The sequence below is a fragment of the Bison bison genome, unplaced genomic scaffold, assembly GCF_000754665.1.
Source record: "Bison bison bison isolate TAMUID 2011002044 unplaced genomic scaffold, Bison_UMD1.0 scf7180017864289, whole genome shotgun sequence".
Classification (NCBI taxonomy): domain Eukaryota; kingdom Metazoa; phylum Chordata; class Mammalia; order Artiodactyla; family Bovidae; genus Bison; species Bison bison.
The window spans coordinates 15705994-15723796 of NW_011494861.1; the positions used below are offsets into that span (position 1 = coordinate 15705994).

The 17803-nt window shown below is 38.3% G+C and overlaps 1 protein-coding gene across 2 annotated transcripts in view; it reads left to right on the plus strand.

Moving 5' to 3' along the window:
* Window positions 1–7832: 7832 nt before the first annotated feature.
* RABGAP1L (RAB GTPase activating protein 1-like) overlaps window positions 7833–17803 on the plus strand; it is a 680557-nt gene continuing 670586 nt past the window's right edge. Inside the window, exons 1-2 of one of the 2 annotated variants that reach the window (XM_010850085.1) lie at window positions 7833–8037; window positions 10007–10199. In XM_010850085.1, the coding sequence (XP_010848387.1) occupies window positions 7900–8037; window positions 10007–10199 (331 nt within the window). In that variant the 5' untranslated portion in view covers window positions 7833–7899. The remainder of the gene's footprint in view (window positions 8038–10006; window positions 10200–17803) is intronic. The other variant, XM_010850086.1, reaches the window with a different exon arrangement.

Genomic DNA, 17803 nt, shown 5'->3' on the forward strand with positions numbered 1-17803 from the left:
TGATGTACTCTGCACATAAGTTAAATAAGCAGGGTGACAATACACAGCCTTGACGTACTCCTTTCGCAGTTTGGAACCAGTCTGTTGTTCCATGTCCAGTTCTAACTGTTGCTTCCTGACCTGCATACAGATTTCTCAGGAGGCAGGTCAGGTGATCTGGTATTCCCATCTCTTCAAGAATTTTCCACAGTTTGTTGTAATCCACACGGTCAAAGGCTTTGATGTAGTCAGTAAAGCAGAAGTAGATGTTTTTGTGTGATTTTCTTTTTCTATGATCTAACAGATGTTGGCAATTTGATCTCTGGTTCCTCTGCCTTTTCTAAATCAAGTTTGAACATCTGGAAATTCTTGGTTCATGTACTGTTGAAGCCTCCTGCTGCTGCTGCTAAGTCGCTTCAGTCATGTGTGACTCTGTGTGACCCCATAGACCGCTAGCTTGGAGAATTTTGGCCATTACTTTGCTACTACTCATGTGAGATGAGTGCAGTTGTATCTGTGGACACACACTCCTGGAGGGCACAGACAAAACCTTGTGTGTACCAGGACCCACGAGAAAGGAGCAGTGACCCCACTAGAAACTATGCCAGCCTTCTCTTACGTCTTGGTTTTTGATTGGATTGGCCAAGAAGATTGTTCGAAATATCATCTGGAAGAATCCTAACAAACTTCTTGTCCAACTCAGTATTTGCTATTTCTTCTACATGAAGTTCTTTCTCCCCAGTTCTTTCCATGATTTGCTCATCATCATTAAATCCAAATGTCGATTGAATCCATATTGCCTCCTGCCTTCTCAGCATCTTTTCCATTGCTTATTCCAATAGATGATCCTAATTTACTTTGTTCTGTATTATTTAACACATCCGTAAGAATGTTAGGTCTAAGAAAATTGGGCCTACATTCATCTCAGTAACTGTTTAGTCTCTAGTTCCCATTACGATTTCTGTCACGTAGTAGGGACTCATTAAATTAATATTTGTTGAGTCTATGAATGGCAGGTGATACCTTTAGGAGTCAGCCATATGAAGGCAGGGGATAAGTGCTAAGACCTAAAGTGGGAAGGAACTTTCCATGACTAAAGAGCTGTAATGAAAAAGTGACAGATGCAAGGGTGTGTCAGGCATTTAAGTCATGGCAGGGAGTTTGGATTTTATTTGAATTTTAGTTAAAATACTTTAGTCTGGAGCTTTAATGTAATCCAACTTAGCTTTCCAAAAGATTTCTTTGGCTGCTCAGTTAGTAGATCAGGGAGGAGAAGACTGGAAGAAGGAGATGGGTTGCTGCTGCTGCTAAGTCGCTTCAGTCATGTCCGACTCTGTGCGACCCCATAGACGGCAGCCCACCAGGCTCCGCCGTCCCTGGGATTCTCCAGGCAAGAACACTGGAGTGGGTTGCCATTTCCTTCTCCAATGCAGGAAAGTGAAAAGTGAAAGTGGCGTCGCTGGAGACTGTTATAATAGGTGAGATCATGGCTTGTATTAGGTTTGTAAAATGGATGTAGAGAGATAGATGTGGGATTTATTTTGAAAGTGAGATTGACATGACTTGGTAATGAGAGGAATGAAGAAGCAGAGATGAATCAAGGATGATAACCAGATTTTTTGTTTGTGCAACTTAGTAGAAGGTGGTGTTCTTCAGAAATGGGAAATCTGAATAAGAAACAATTTTGGAGGAGACATTAGGAATTCCACTTGGGTCACATTTTAAGATACTGATAGAATTCCACAAGGAAATATCAAAGAGTTGGATTCAAAATCAGGAATTAGAGGAGACATTTGGGTTGGGATAGAAATTTGGGAGACTTTCAGTATATAGATGCTATTTAAATCCTTGGCAATAAGAGTGAGTGGCAAAGAATCAGAGAAAAAAGCTCAGAATTTGGGGAATTTCCAGCATTTAAATGTCAAGTAGAAGAGTGGCAACCAAAAAGGATTTGAAGGATTGGCCGTAGAAAGAACACCTGAAGTGTGTAATGTCTTGGCAATCAAGCTTTCATGGGGCAGCCGGAAGGGTAAAAAGTTGCTTCTAATACATACTGCATTTTCAGAAACATATAATATGCAAGGGCGCTAGTGGTAAAGTCCCCGCCTGCCAATGCAGGAAACGTGAGACATGGGTTCGATCCCTGGGTCAGGAAGATAACCTGGAAATGGCAGCCCGCCCCAGTGTTGTTGCCTGGAGAATCACATGGACAGAGGGAACCTAGTGGGTTACAGTCTATAGGGTTGCAAAGAGTCAGACACAACTAAAGCGACTTAGCACACACACATAATATGCAAAATGAGAAAAACCTTTTAGAGGACAGATGAATATGCTTGAAGGGTTTTAAAAAAGAAGTATGTTTACATGCCTAGCAGAAATAAATGAGAGGTAGGCCTTGGAGTTGGCAGTAATTATTCTTCGTTTTGATGTTATTAGAAACTTTGATTTTTTCAATAATGTTAGGAAGTAGTTTTTTCAACTGTGACTTGAAGGAAAAAGTAATTTTTTTTCCTCCTTTTTTGATGAGAGTAATGGTATTAGTGTCACCTACTGGCAAAATGAGATATTGCAGCCTTTTTTTTTTTTTTTTAAATGAGGAAGTGAACAAAATAACCTAATTAGAGAAAAAGAACATTTCTGGGGGAATTTTTGGCATGGGTCAGCCTTACCATGGTTATGAGGTCCTGCATTCTTCAGCACTGGTCTGCTTGTCCGCTGAGAGGGCTCAAACCTTGTGCGCACCAGGACCCAGAGACCTCCACAGAGACTGAGCCAGAATTGTGTTTGAGTGTCTCTTGTGAAATTATGGGTCAGCAGTGGCCTGCCTCGGGGGCAGGGGCTCTGGGTGCAGCCGACCTGGGTATGGCATAAGCCTTCTTGGAGGAGGTTGCCATTCACCCCATCATAGAGCCACCAGAACTTACATAGGACTGGGGAAGCAGACTCTTGGAGGGCACAAACAGAACCTTGTGTGCTCCAGGATCCAGGAGAGAGGAGCAGTGACCCTACAAAAGACTGACCCAGACTTGCCTGTGAGTGTCCAGGGGTCTCTGACAGAGGCATGGGTGGACAGTAGCCTGCTGCAGGGTCAGGGGCACTGAGTGCAGCAGTGCCTGCATGGGACCTTTCAAAGAAGGTCCCCATTATCTTCATTACCTCCACCGTAGTTTGGCCTCAGGTCAAACAACAGGGAGGGAACACAGCCCTGCCCATCAACAAAATTTGATTAAAGATTTATTGAGCATGGCCCATCAGAACGAGACCCAGTTTCCCCCTCAATCTGTCTCTCCCATCAGGAAGTGTCCATAAGCCTCTTATCCTGATCGATCAGAGGGCAGACAGAATGGAAACCACAATCACAGAAAACTAACCAAACTAATCACAGAGATCACAGCCTTGTCTAGCTCAGTGAAATGGTGAGCCATGCCATGTAGGGCCACCCAAGATGGACGGGTCATCTTGGAGAGTTCTTACAAAACGTGGTCCACTCAAGAAGGGAATGGCAAACCACTTCAGTATTCTTGCCTTGAGAACCCCATGAGCAGTATGAAAAGGCAAGAAGATAGGACACTGAAAGATGAACACCCCAGGTCGGTAGGTGCCCAAAATGCTACTGGAAAAGAGTGGAGAAATAACTCCAAGAAGAATGAAGAGATGGAGCCAAAGCAAAAACAACACCCAGTTGTGATGTGACGGGTAATGGAAGTAAAGTCTGATGTTATAAAGAGCAGTATTGCATAGGAACCTGCAATGTTAGGTCCACGAATCAAGGCAAATTGGAAGTGGTCAAACAGGCGATGGCAAGAGTGAACATTGACATTTTAGGAATCAGTGAACTAAAATGGACTGGAATGGGTGAATTTAACTCAGATGACCATTCTATCTACTACTGTAGGCAAGAATCCCTTAGAAGAAATGGAATAGCCATCATAGTCAACAAAAGAGTCCAAATGCAGTACTTGGATGCAATCTCAAAAGCGACAGAATTATCTCTGTTTGTTTCCAAGGCAAACCGTTCAGTATCACGATAATCCAAGTCTATGCCCTGGCCAGTAATGCTGAAGAAGCTGAAGTTGAATGGTTCTATGAAGACTACAAGACCTTCTAGAACTAACCCCCTCAAAAGATGTTCTTTTCATTATAGAGGACTGGAATGCAAAAGTAGAAAGTCAAGAGATACCTGGAGTAACAGGCAAATTTGGCCTTGGAGTACAAGATGAAGCCGGTCAAAGGCTAACAGAGTTATGCCAAGAAAACGCACTGGTCATAGCAAACACCCTCTTCCAACAACACAAGAGAAGACTCTACACATGGACATCACCACATGGTCAATACCAAAGTCAGAATGATTTTATTCTTTGCAGCCAAAGATGGAGAAGCTCTATACAGGGAGCAAAAACAAGACCGGGAGCTGACTGTGGCTCAGATCATGAACTCATTGCTAAATTCAGACTTAAATTGAAGAAAGTAGGGAAAACCATTAGACCATTCAGGTATGACCTAAATCAAATCCCTTATGATTATACAGTGGAAGTGACATAGAATCAAAGGATTAGATCTGATAGACAGAGTGCCTGAAGAATTATGGACAGAGGTCCGTGACGTTGTACAGGAGGCAGGGGATCAAGACCATCCCCAAGAAAAAGAAATGCAAAAAGGTAAAATGATTGCCTGAGGAGGCCTTATAAATAGCTGAGAAAAGAAGAGAAGTGAAAGGCAAAGGAAAAAGGACAGATATACCCATTTGAATGCAGCATTCCAAAGAATATCAAGGAGAGATAAGAAAGCCTTCCTCAGTGACCAATGCAAAGAAATAGAGGAAAACAATAAAATGGGAAAGACTAGAGATCTCTTCAAGAAAATTAGAGGTGCCAAGGGAACATTTCATACAAAGATGGGCTCAATAAAGGACAGAAATGGTATGGACCTAACAGAAGCAGAAGATATTAAGAAGAGGTGGCAAGAATACACAAAAGAACTATACAAAAAAGATCTTCATGACTCAGATAACCATAATGGTGTGATCACTCACCTAGAGCCAGACATCTTGGAATACGAAGGCAAGTGGACCTTAAGAAGCATCACTACGAACAAAGCTAGTGGAGGTGATGGAATTCCAGTTGAGCTGTTTCAAATCCTAAAAGATAATACTGTGAAAGCGTTGCGCTCAGTATGCCAGCAAATTTGGAAAACTCAGCAGTGGCCACAGGACTGGAAAAGGTCAGTTTTCATTCCAGTTCCAAAGAAAGGCAATCCCAAAGAATGTTCAAACTATCACTATCACACAGTTGCACTCATCTCACATGCTAGCAAAGTAATACTCAAAATTCTCCAAGCCAGGCTTCAACCGTATGTGAACTGTGAACTTCCAGATGTTCAAGCTGGTTTTAGATAAGGCAGAGGGACCAGAGATCAAATTGTCAACATCTGCTGGATCATCACAAAAGCAAGAGAGTTCCAGAAAAAAATCTGCTTTATTGACTACGCCACAGCCTTTGACTGTGTGGATCACCACAAACTGCGGAAAATTCTGAAAGAGATGGGAATACCAGACCACCTGACCTGCCTCTTGAGAAATTTGTATGCAGGTCAGGAAGCAACAGTTAGAACTGGACATGGAACAACAGTCTGTTTCCAAATAGGAAAAGGAGTACATCAAGGCTGTATATTGTCACCCTGCTTATTTAACTTATATGCAGAGTACATCATGAGAAACGCTGGGCTAGAGGAAGCACAAGCTGGAATCAAGATTGCCGGGAGAAATATCAATAATCTCAGATATGCAGATGACTCCACCCTTATGGCAGAAAGTGAAGAACTAAAGAGCCTCTTGATGAAAGTGAAAGAGGAGAGTGATGGTATCCAGTCCCATCATTTCGTGGCAAATAGATGGGGAAATAGTGGAAACAGTGGCTGACTTTATTTTTTTGGGGTGCAAAATCACTGCAGATGGTGACTGCAGCCATGAAATTAAAAGACTCTTACTCCTTGGAAGAAAAGTTATGACCAACCTAGACAGCATATTCAAAAGCAGAGACATTACTTTGTCAACAAAGGTCCGTCTAGTCAAGGCACCGTTTTTCCAGTAGTCATGTATGAATGTGAGAGTCGGACTATAAAGAAAGCTGAGTGCAGAAAAATTTATGCTTTTGAACTGTGGTGTTGTAAAAGAGTCTTGAGAGTTTTTGGACTGCAAGGAAATCAAACCAGTCAATCCTCAAGGAAATCAATCCTGAATATTCATTGGAAGGACTAATGTTGAAGCTGAAACTCCAATACTTTGGCTACCTTATGCCAAGAACTGAGTCATTGGGAAAGACCCTGATGCTGGGAAAGATTAAAGGCATCATCAATTCGATGGACATGAATTTTGAGTAAAGTTTGGGAGTTGGTGATGAATAGGGAAGCCTGGAGTGCTGCAGTCCATGGGGTTGGAAAGAGTTGGGTATGACTGAGCAACTATACTAAACTGAACTTGTCTTACCTCCCTGTCTTATTATCCCCTTTGTCGCTGAGCAGATTGTTTAACCTAAGGTTCCTTTTTAAAATCTTCCTGCTTTTAGCTCAAATATTTCCCTTTCAGAGAGTCTTTTCCTACTACCTCCCTTATAGTCATCTGTATACTACTCCTTATAGCTCCTCTTTGTTATATTAGGGCTGTTGTGTTTTCTTCATAGCCTGTTGAATGATTTGGGATTTCCTTCCTTACTTGCTTGCTTGTTTCCTCACAAGCTGTATGCTCCAGGAGAGGAGGCATCTTGTTTGCCTTATTCACTCATGTAACCCCAAATGTTGAGTATAGTGACTCTTATGTAGTGTACATGTTCAGTTTAATTTAGTTGTGTGAATATTTGGGTTTCGGGAAGTGGTAGAGAATGTTGAGTTTCTATGGTGTGAAGTGAAAGTGAGTTGCTCAGTTGTGTCCGATTCTTTGTGACTCCATGGACTTTACAGTCCATAGATTTTTCTAGGCCAGAATATTGGAGTGGGTAGCCTTTTCCTTCTCCAGAGGATCTTCTCAACCCAGGGATTGAACCCAGGTCTCTCACATTGCAGGCAGATTCTTTTCCAGCTGAGCCACCAGGGAAACCCAAGAATACTGGAGTGGGTAGCCTATCCCTTCTCCAGCGGATCTTCCTGTCTCAGGAATCAAACCGGGGTCTCCTATATTGTAGGTGGTTTCTTTACCAGCTGAGCTTCTAGAGATCTATATAGAAAACAGTATTGAGATCTATATATAGAACACAGTATTTGAATACTGCTGCATGAGTGCAATATAAAGCTTTGCTCCCCTTGGCACGCCTGCCCCAACTCCCCATTTTCTGCTTCCTATAGATAAGTGGTTTTGTGTTTGGAAAGGAAAAGATACATGGCTTAGAATGTTGAATTCTGTATTAATCTGTCAACTTAAGTGACACATAAAAAATATTTTAAGGTACAGTGCTTATTAGTGTGAGGAGATAAGTTATGCAGACATTTGGATTTGGTTATAAAGTCACCAGTGAATGTATTTTTGTTTGTGTGTGAATTTGTACATACTTCTAGCTTATTTCTTATTTGTTTTCTATATTTATAAAAAGGACAAAAAGTATTTCTCAGAGAAATATAGAGAGTGCCTTATAGTAGTAAATCCTTTTAGTTGAGATGGGCAGGTTTGTGGTGGTGTTCAGAGAACAATATGGTTCGTTTAGTCTGGAAACTCAGGGTACATCTCTATTATGTGGCCCAGTCCAAGAAGGTAGACTCCCTAGTTTTGAGATGATTATCTAGCCAGCAGAATTCTTTGCCTGAACCATGTTTAAAGGCCCCCCCAAAATTGATCCAGGTACTCAATAGTTCATGTTTTTATTCACCAGTTTTTTTCTTAATCTTTGTGGTTTTGACCAGGTGGATGTGGAAAGAGAAGTTTGCGGAACTGAAATGGAGGTCAGAGCTTCATTACAGAAGGTTAGTGGGTCATCGGATTCTGTGACTACACTCAACAGTGAAGAATTTGTTTTGGTTCCTCAGCATGGAGGTGATACTTCTACAAAAGATGATGAAAAACCTGAACTGAAGATATTTTTTCCTTTTCTACAAATGATATTATTTTAAATTATTCTTTTTAACTAGGTGCAACTTACCTTAGGAAGTGTATACAATCCAAAGTTTTTTCTTAAATACTCACTTTGAGAATAGAATCAATGTTTGATTTATCCAGAGACATAATTGTTAGGTTTGTTATTTTTAAATTTTTTTATTTTTGGTTGTTTATCTTTTAGAATTCAGAAATAAGAAATAGGAGGGAAAAAAGAAGAGAAAGGATAATTGGCAAGTTAGACTTAATGGTTAAATCTTACAGCAGTTTAATTTATCTGGATACTTTTGTCTCTCTCACTGCTGCTGGGTTTTAAAAATTACTTATATAAATATGTAGTTATGTATTACTTTCACTTGAGAGACTTTGCTTTATGATTTTTATGCTTTAAGTCAGCTTGTAGCATTCATCTGTGTGATTAACACTTGTCTGAATATTTTTTAAGTATAGGTTTTGTAATTTTAGTCATTGAGTTTTTATTTAGATGTGGTCCTTTTTATTTTTCATTTTTATGTTGCGTTTTTGTTAGGCAGCATAACGTTTGAGTTATCAAAAAAAGTCTTTTCTTTGAAGCTGTGTACCAATTCAGGTATGTATTTGATATATATATGTTTTTTATTGCAAACAGATATATGTATGATGTTTGACCAAATGAAAACTGTTTTCTTATTTATAAATAAAACCAAACAAACCCAGGTATATATCTATGGGAATTGCATAACCACCTTCTAGATATAGGGAGAAAGGAATTAGCCTAAAATGCTGTATATTATTTATGACTTGTATTTAGTATTAGTTATGATACAAAGGTATGTTAGTATGTTAATCTAATAAAATATCAATCTAATAAAAAATTTTACATCTAATTTGTAAAAATTAGATGGTTAAGTAATCATTTTACATTATGTTGAGGATGTATAGTTTTATAATTTCATTAAAATAGTCAATCAGATCAGATCAGATCAGTCACTCAGTCGTGTCCGACTCTTTGTGACCCCATGAATCGCAGCACGCCAGGCCTCCCTGTCCATCACCAACTCCCGGAGTTCACTCAGACTCACGTCCATCGAGTCGGTGATGCCATCCAGGCATCTCATCCTCTGGCATCCCCTTCTCCTCCTGCCCCCAATCCCTCCCAGCATCACAGTCTTTTCCAATGAGTTAGCTCTTCGCATGAGGTGGCCAAAGTACTGGAGTTTCAGCTTCAGCATCATTCCTTCCAAAGAAATTCCAGGGATGATCTCCGTCAGAATGGACTGGTTGGATCTCCTTGCAGTCCAAGGGACTCTCAAGAGTCTTCTGCAACACCACAGTTCAAAAGCATCAATTCTTATGTATACTTAAATAAATAGCTATTTAAATTCATTTAACTCTGTTTTCACATTAATGTGCTTAAGGCATTTATTTACTTATGCTTGGTGTGTCTCACTTGGCTTTTAAGAAAAAGGTCAGCCAACTTAAATATAAGGAAATTACTGATACTCCTTGGCCGCTCAAGCAAAATTTGTAAAGAAATCACAAACATATTTATGTTATGATAACAGAAAATATGACCTTTTAAATGATATTAACACTATATATTGTCTATTTAAACTTATCAATTTTTCTCTTTAAAACACATAAATTTAGGATTACTTGATTTTTAGAATGTGTTACTGAAAGGTAAAAAAAAGAAAAAAACCCCGAAAATCTCTAAGTAAGCTCCTAGGCCAAATATAGTTGGAAACTGCCTTGGGTTTTTCTGGAGAATCCTTTTCTGAAACTAATAGTCCTCTATTGTTTCTTGGTTTTTTAAACTCAGAATTTTCTGTTATATCTCATGAAATTAGGTACAACTAATTCTTGGTATTCAGTAACTATTTTTAAATTTAAATATATTCTAGAAATGCAGTATTTTGTAGTAGTAGAACCATATTATGATTGAAAGGAATTGTTTTCCTTTGTCTGTAGATAGTTTCTAATGGTGATGAACAACTGGAAAAAGCCATGGAAGAGATTTTGAGAGATTCGGAGAAGGGGCAAAGCAGCCTTCCTGTTGATTGTCCAAGTTCCAGTGAGATTTCAGACCATTCATTTGGAAATATTTCAGCCAGGCAAACAAATAAGCCATCTCTTCAGTTAATTTTGGATCCATCAAATACAGGTACTGTATTGAACTCTTGGAAACTGTAAGAGAAATACTGATGATGAAAATTTTATTAGCTTAATTTTCTAAGATCAAGGCCACCAACTTTACAGTTCTGGTCGAGAGTTCCCACTTTGGTTCTTAAGCTTCTGTTTGTATCTCTACCTGTAAAATCAGTCTCAGTGTTGCTTGAGAACTAGTACTATGTCTGGGTACTCACTTTACTATGGTACTCAGTTTACCCATTAATTTCAACCATGAAATTAAAAGGCGCTTGCTCCTTGGAAGGAAACTGTGACAAAACTAGACAGCGTATTAAAAAGCAGAGATGTCACTTTAACAACAAAGGTCTGTATAGTCAAAACTATGGTTTTTCTAGTAGTCATGTAGGGATGTGAGAGTTGGACCATAGAGAAGTTTGAGCTCTGAAGAATTGATGCTTCAAATTGTGGTGCTGGAGAAGACTCTTGAGAGTCCTTTGGACTGCATGGAGATCAAACCAGTCGATCCTAAAGGAAATTAACCCTGAACGTTCATTGTAAAGACTTTGAAGCTTCAATGCTTTGGCCACCTGATGTGAAGAGCCAAGTCATTGGAAAAGACCCTGATGCTGGGAAAGATTGAAGGCAGAAGGAGAAGCGGGTGGCAGAGGATGAGAAGACTGGAAAATATCACTGACTCAGTGGGCATGAATTTGAGCAAATTCCAGGAGATAGTGGAGGACAGGGGAGCCTGGTGTCCTGCAGTCCATGGGTTCACAGAGTTGGACATGGCTTAGTGACTGAACAATGACTTGGAGTATAGTAGATCTTCAGTAAATGCTTAACAAATGAATAAATTCTTGGGTATCAAAGAATAATTAATATACACATTCTTTTATATGCTGTGCCTTCTTATTCAGTTTAAATACAGTTATTTTAATTTATAGTTTGTGAAAATTCTAAGTAAAATAGCATATCAACTCCATCAGTGTAATAATACTGTAAAAGTGTTTATTACAGTATAATAAATGATAAATACATGCATGAATAAGTAGAATTTATAGTAGGAATACCAGCCTTATAAGTGAAAATGATTTTGGATCAGGAAAAGGCAAACCCACCTCATCCCAACTCCTACTGGTTTAAACACTGGAGGTGTGGTTTGATCTGGGCTCTGGTAATATTTCTTTGTAAACTACTCAGCTTTGATCTTCTCCATGTCATGGCTAGTTAGCAGCAGAAATTGATAAGTAAAGGTAAATGATTTGTTTATACCTGGTGGTTGAGAGAAAGGCTCTGGTGTTTTAACCATGGAACAAAAAGTTGTGAATTTTACTCTGATTGGACCAACTGAACCATTTTGTTGTGGTCAAGGGAATGACATGAATCAATACATGCTGGTCTTGGTTATATTCAGATTCCTTACTAAGTCACTCTGCAGAAGAGATAGCATCCCAATTGATTTAAGGCCGTGTGATCCATTTCTGCAGAGAGGGCAATGGCAACCCACTCCAATACTCTTGCCTGGAAAATGTTATGGGCGGAGGAGCCTGGTAGGCTGCAGTCCATGGGGTCGTGAAGAGTCAAACACGACTGAGTGATGGGGTTGCTAAGAGTCGGACATGACTGAGCGACTTCACTTTCACTTTTCACTTTCATGCATTGGAGAAGGAAATGGCAACCCACTCCAGTGTTCTTGCCTGGAGAATCCCAGGGACGGGGGAGCCTGGTGGGCTGCCGTCTATGGGGTCACACAGAGTTGGACATGACTGAAGCGACTTAGCAGCAGCAGCAGCAGCAGATCCATTTCTGAATGTTTATGTAGGCTAAATGTAAATCTAGGCCAAAGTGCTACAAGCTAGCTTGTGCCTCCTGCAGTGTGAGGACACAGCGAAGAGATGCTGTCTAGAAAGTGAGCTCTTATGAGACAGCCATCTGCCAGAGCCTCAGTCGTGGACTTCGCAGCATCCAGAGCTGGGAGAAATAAATGTCTGTTTGTAAGCCATCCATGTGGTATTTTGTTATACAGTAGCCTGAAAGAACTAAGAGGAGACTTTTCAGCTGCCTCTTCATAGTTGCAGTTTTTAAGAGAATTCTTGTGGTGAATTTAAAATAACCCCTAACTTGAATGGTAAGGAACTACCTGGAAAGTGTCTATATTTAAATGAGCTGAAGTGAATATTAAAGATATGTAGTTTGCCAGTGATAAAATTGAATAGATAAATGCTTTTGTTTAAACATCGTCAGTTTAACTTATTGGTTAACTTTTTGGTTTTTGTCATTTGATGATTGTATATCCTGGCTACTTGGATTCAGCTGTACAGGGAATTTTTGCTAGTTTTCGGCAATTTACTAAAATACTGTTTGGTTACATAATGAGTCTTCTCTTTCATGCTCTTTGTTACTCTTTGCATCTTTCTGCTGAGGAAGGGATAATAGAATTGAAGAATGACTTGTATAAAACTGAATTTATATTTATAAAGATATTAGCTTATTGCAGTGGTGTGTGATTTTACTAGGTCTAAAAGTATTGGCTTGCTAAAAAATATTTGCCTCCTTAACCCAGGATTTCCACTCATCATGAGTTTTTGTCTACATGGTGGCTGCAGTTATGATACATTTAGTTGTGGATAGAATAGGATCCAGGTGGTGTCCAGAGATGTGTGTTTGCCATTACTTGGTTGCTGAAAGGATCACTAACTCTAAAAAATTTCATTTATTTACTGATTGATTTGTTTGGTGTATTATTGAGTATCTAGTCTTTTAGAGACTGTTAAAAGTGCTGGGAATAGAAGAAGGATAGAACAATTCTTTCCCTTGAAGAGCTGATACTCTCTATAATTAAGAGCAGAATATACTTCATTTTGCTTTTAATTCATTCTATTTTAGACCTTTTTTAGAGATTAAGACATATTTGGAGCTCAGACCTGGGTTGAAATCCAGGCTCTGTCTGTGGCTTGGGCAAGTTATTCAACTTCTCTAATGGTAAGTTATCTCATCGGTAAAGTAGAGTTAAAATAGAAACAATTTCATAGGGATTTAGAAGCTTAAATGATACCATCTGTATCATCCATAGAAAGTATTTTGTATTAATAAAATGTGTGGCACAAAGTGAGTACCAAGTTAAATGTTTGTCATCATCAATAGTTCTGGAAATCTTGAACCTTAAAATAAAATTGCACACAATTTTAAGTCTGAGCCCGATAGTTACAACACATCTGCTTAAAACGGGCCCTGGGCAGGGTGTAGGCCTTTTCTCTCCACTGATGTACCTAACCCCTGGAATTCTGTGGCACAGTCAGTGTTCTTTGAATAGTTGTTTTCTTTGAGTACTGTAAAGATGTTGTTCTGCTGTCTTCTTTTCTCCATAGTTTCTGATGAGAAATCTGAGTCATTTGAATCATTTGTTGTTCCCTTGTTTGTAACATGCTGTTTTTCTATGTCTACTTTTAATATTTTCATTTTCCAGCAGTTTGATTATATGGGGATGATTTTCTTTGAATTTATCATTATTGATGTTTATTGAGATTTTTGAATCTGTAAATTTACATCTTTTATGAAATTTGGAAGTTTTTTTTTGTGCATAGTCTTTTCCCCTAACACAACAAAACTGTTACATTTTCCTACAATTCCTAAGACTCTTCATTGTTCCCAATCTTTTTTCTCTCTTCTTTAGTTTAGAAAATTTCTGTTGATCTGTGCTCCAGTTTACTGACTCTTAGTTCTGTTACCTCCTTGCTTTTGAGCCCATCCAGTGAATTTTTAATTTTAGATATTCTGTCTCTCTCTTGTTTTAAGTTTACCTTGTTCCTTTTTATATTTTCTGTTCCTCAGCTGCAGATTTTAATATTTTCATTCATTCTGAATTTTTTCACCTTTATGCCACAGAGCGTGGTTATAATACCAGTTTTAAAGTTTTTTTCTCATGCTTCCAGCAACTGCATCTTTTGGGGATTGGTATCTGTTGATTGCTTTTTCCCCTTGACAGTTGGTCACCTTTGTTTGATTTTTTGTTGTTGTTGTTAAATAATGGAATTTTTCCCCAGACTTTCTGATTCTTACATTTGAGATTGTGTTTCCAGGTAAAAATCCTCTGAAGGATGTTGATTTTATTTTAGCAGGCAATCCAGTTGGTTGCATCCAGACTGCAAGTTCTGTCTTGCTTTCTGGTTCCAAAGTCAGTCAATTCTAAAACCTTTGCTATGCTTCTTTGGTCTGTTCCACACATGTATAGCATGGTGGTGAACCCCAAGATTTATGTTAGTTCATACACAGAATTAGGGGATTGCCTACTCCAACTGTCCTCCTCACGGTTTCCCCCATACTCTTTGGCTTCTTGGGGCCCATTTTCCTTCTTCCCCTAAGTAGAAAAATGGATTTCTTACTTAGAATTTTTGTTACTTTGTACTGTTATGTGGTCTTGTATGACTAGAGTCAACTTTAGGACAGGGTGGTGAGAGAAAAGAAAGAAAAAAATAGCAGAGGCCTCCTTTTTCTTTTTTGAACCACAAGATCCTTGCCCCTTGCTTGGGTATTTTAACTACTGAGAGGTTTCCTTTCTTCTCCCTGGAGTTGTAGATGCTCTATTTTCTCCCCCAGTCCTCCCCACCCCATGCTCCCCCAACACACACACACACACACACACACACACACACACACACACACACAGTGGTGCAGCTCTATCACTGGGGCTGGCCTTGTGGTAGAACTGGGAGAGAAGAAAGAGAGAGAGAGAAAAATGGTATAACTCCCCAAACACCCTGTGGTTTACAAGGACTCCTTTTTCTGTTTGTTTTGGCCAGATATTGGATTTCTCTCACAGTTTTGTTGCTCACTGCACAGTTCTGCAACTTGGGCTGCCCTTAGATCAAATATGAGATATAAAGGATGAAAAAATATAAAAGGAAATTCAGTACTATACTGGTAGTCCTTCAGGTTTAGACTTCTCTTTCCAATTTGTCTATGGTTATTTGCTTTAAACAAAACAAAACAAAACAAAAACAGTCCTAAGGTAGTAACTTTTTATATTCTGCCCAGTGTTTTCAGTTATTAGATAGAAGCTATAATAGACTTGTTACTTTGGCTTGACTGACTCAGTGTGAGGGTCTTCAGTTCTGCTAGTTTTTGCTTCAGGTGTTTTGAAGCTCTGGTATGAGGGTCATAGCCACTTTTTAAATTACATTTTTCTTATAAATTGACCCTTTTGTCATTGTGAAATGTCTGATTTTCTCCTGTTACTGTTCATTGTTTTGAAGTCTGATTTTTCTGGTACTGATATACCCATTCTGGTTTTCTTACAATTAGTGTTTACATGGTGTATCTGTTTGCATGGTATATCTAATTTATTTCCTCTCTCCCTCCTTTCCTTCCTTCCTCTTTCTTTCATCTTTATGGAAATCTTGGTGGCTGAAGTATAGGTAATAAATTGGAGAAAAGAAGAACTGAAAGTTACTGCTGTAGTAATTTGGGTAATGAGTATGGAGCCAAAGAAAAGTAGGATGGATTCAAGAGTTATTTGAGATATGAATAGTTGAATAAACATCTAATGAATTCAATTTTAGACATACTAACTTATAAGATTTCCAAATGGATATACCCAGCAGTCTGTTGTATTTTAAAGAAGTTAAACAATAAGAAAAAAGTCATATTTATGACTTCTGGTGCTCTTCAGTTTCTCTCTAGTTTCATTTTTCTTTAACATTCTTATTATGTTCTTTACAATATAAGGAACTTCTTTAACATTTGTATTTTCTTATGCAAATTAGAATTAGTTATATTCACCAAGAGAATACTTCATTTTAGCTCTTGCATTTTTTGGCTCTAGAATTTCTTTTGGTTCTTTTTTTTCTGTCTTCCATTTTTCTCCTTTTGTTAGGTGCTTTTCTTTAATTCCTCTACCATATTTATAATAGTTATTTTAAAAGAATTTAAAAATTCTTATCTACTGATTTTGCCATCTGTCGTTTTTGGATCCATTGGTGTATTGTTTTTGTATTTGGAGTATACAGGGTTTCATGAATCTGTGCATTTCACAGATTTTATAAAATATTTATTTCTTTAGAAAGCTTTTCCTGCACCTTGCCTCTTTTGTAGGACTCCAGTTACACATAAATTAGACCATTTGAACTACTTAATCTACCATGTTCATCAGTCACTGAAGCATAGTTTTACCAGTGGCTCTTGCGTGTAATTGTTTTGCATAAGTACTTGCTCGGTTAACAAAATTCATTCTGTGCACACACACACGTAACATATTAACATTCAGGCTTAAATTGTATTTGTAGTTTTTTCTTTCTTTTTTTTTTATATTGTATTTATAGTTTTTTGTCTCTTTTGAAATACATTATACTGAACTGATTCAAAGCAGGGAGAAACATGCTTCAGTGATTGAAGAACATGGTAGATAAAATACTTCATTTTGAATGGCTTTAGTTTTTGAATAGAAAAAAAAGTGGTGAAGGGTGCATGGTTTAGTATAATATTTGAAAGCTGGGGTGGGGAGGTTGAGAATGGCTTTTATGAATTATATATTAATATCCTGTAAGTATAATTTTGCTAATGAGAATTAGAGCATGCCACAAGGATCTAGTTTGGGTGAGACAGGCATGCTTAATATTGTACAGCATGGATATGGGTAACGGGAAGAGTTGGAGACTAGCTGAATGGGGTTTTTAGGTGCGGATGGGGAGGGTGCAGAGGGGAAGCTTTATACTAGCTGATATATGCAGATGAATGCTGTCTAACCACAGTTGGGACTTTGCTACGTGCATCCTCTGCTAGAATTAAAGTGGATTTTTTAAAAAAAGAATTGGGGGAGCAGTCATAGGATAATTCATCAAAATAATTACTTTGAGGAAAACATTTTCATTGGGATACTTACATAGTTTGTAGAAGCCAGCAAGCCAGGATCGAACAAAATAAGGAGTTTGACTTTTGTTGATACTAGTGTGAGATGAAATATCTTAACATTGTTAATTTTTGCTTAGGAAATTAGGCTGCTTAATAAATTTGATGTTATTTTCATTATTTTTTGGCACTTTTACACTGTCTTGGTATAGTTTTTTCTCTTCAATATTTTATATCATTTGAACTCTGTATTTTTGACTTTTTAAAATACGAAGTGTAGACTTTTTTCCCTTTCCTTTAAAGAAGTTATAGATAAGTAAGATAATACTTTGAGAGATCTGCAGTACAAAATGGCCAATTCCAGAACTCATAAGATATAGGATAAACATTAAAATAAATGAAAACACAGAGAGACCTAAATTTTTTAAAACTTGAACGCATTCACTGGATCATTGAAAAAGCAAGAGAGTTCCAGAAAACCATCTATTTCTGCTTTATTGACTATGCCAAAGCCTTTGACTGTGTGGATCACAATAAACTAGATCACAATAAAATGAAAAAGAAAGAAAATTCCGAAAGAGATGGGAATACCAGACCACCTGACCTGCCTCTTGAGAACCTGTATGCAGGTCAGGAAGCAACAGATAGAACTGGACATGGAACAACAGACTGATTCCAAATAGAAAAAGGAGTATGTCAAGGCTGTATATTGTCACCCTGCTTATTTAACTTATATGCAGAGTACATCATGAGAAACGCTGGGCTGGAAGAAGCACAAGCTGGAATTAACATTGC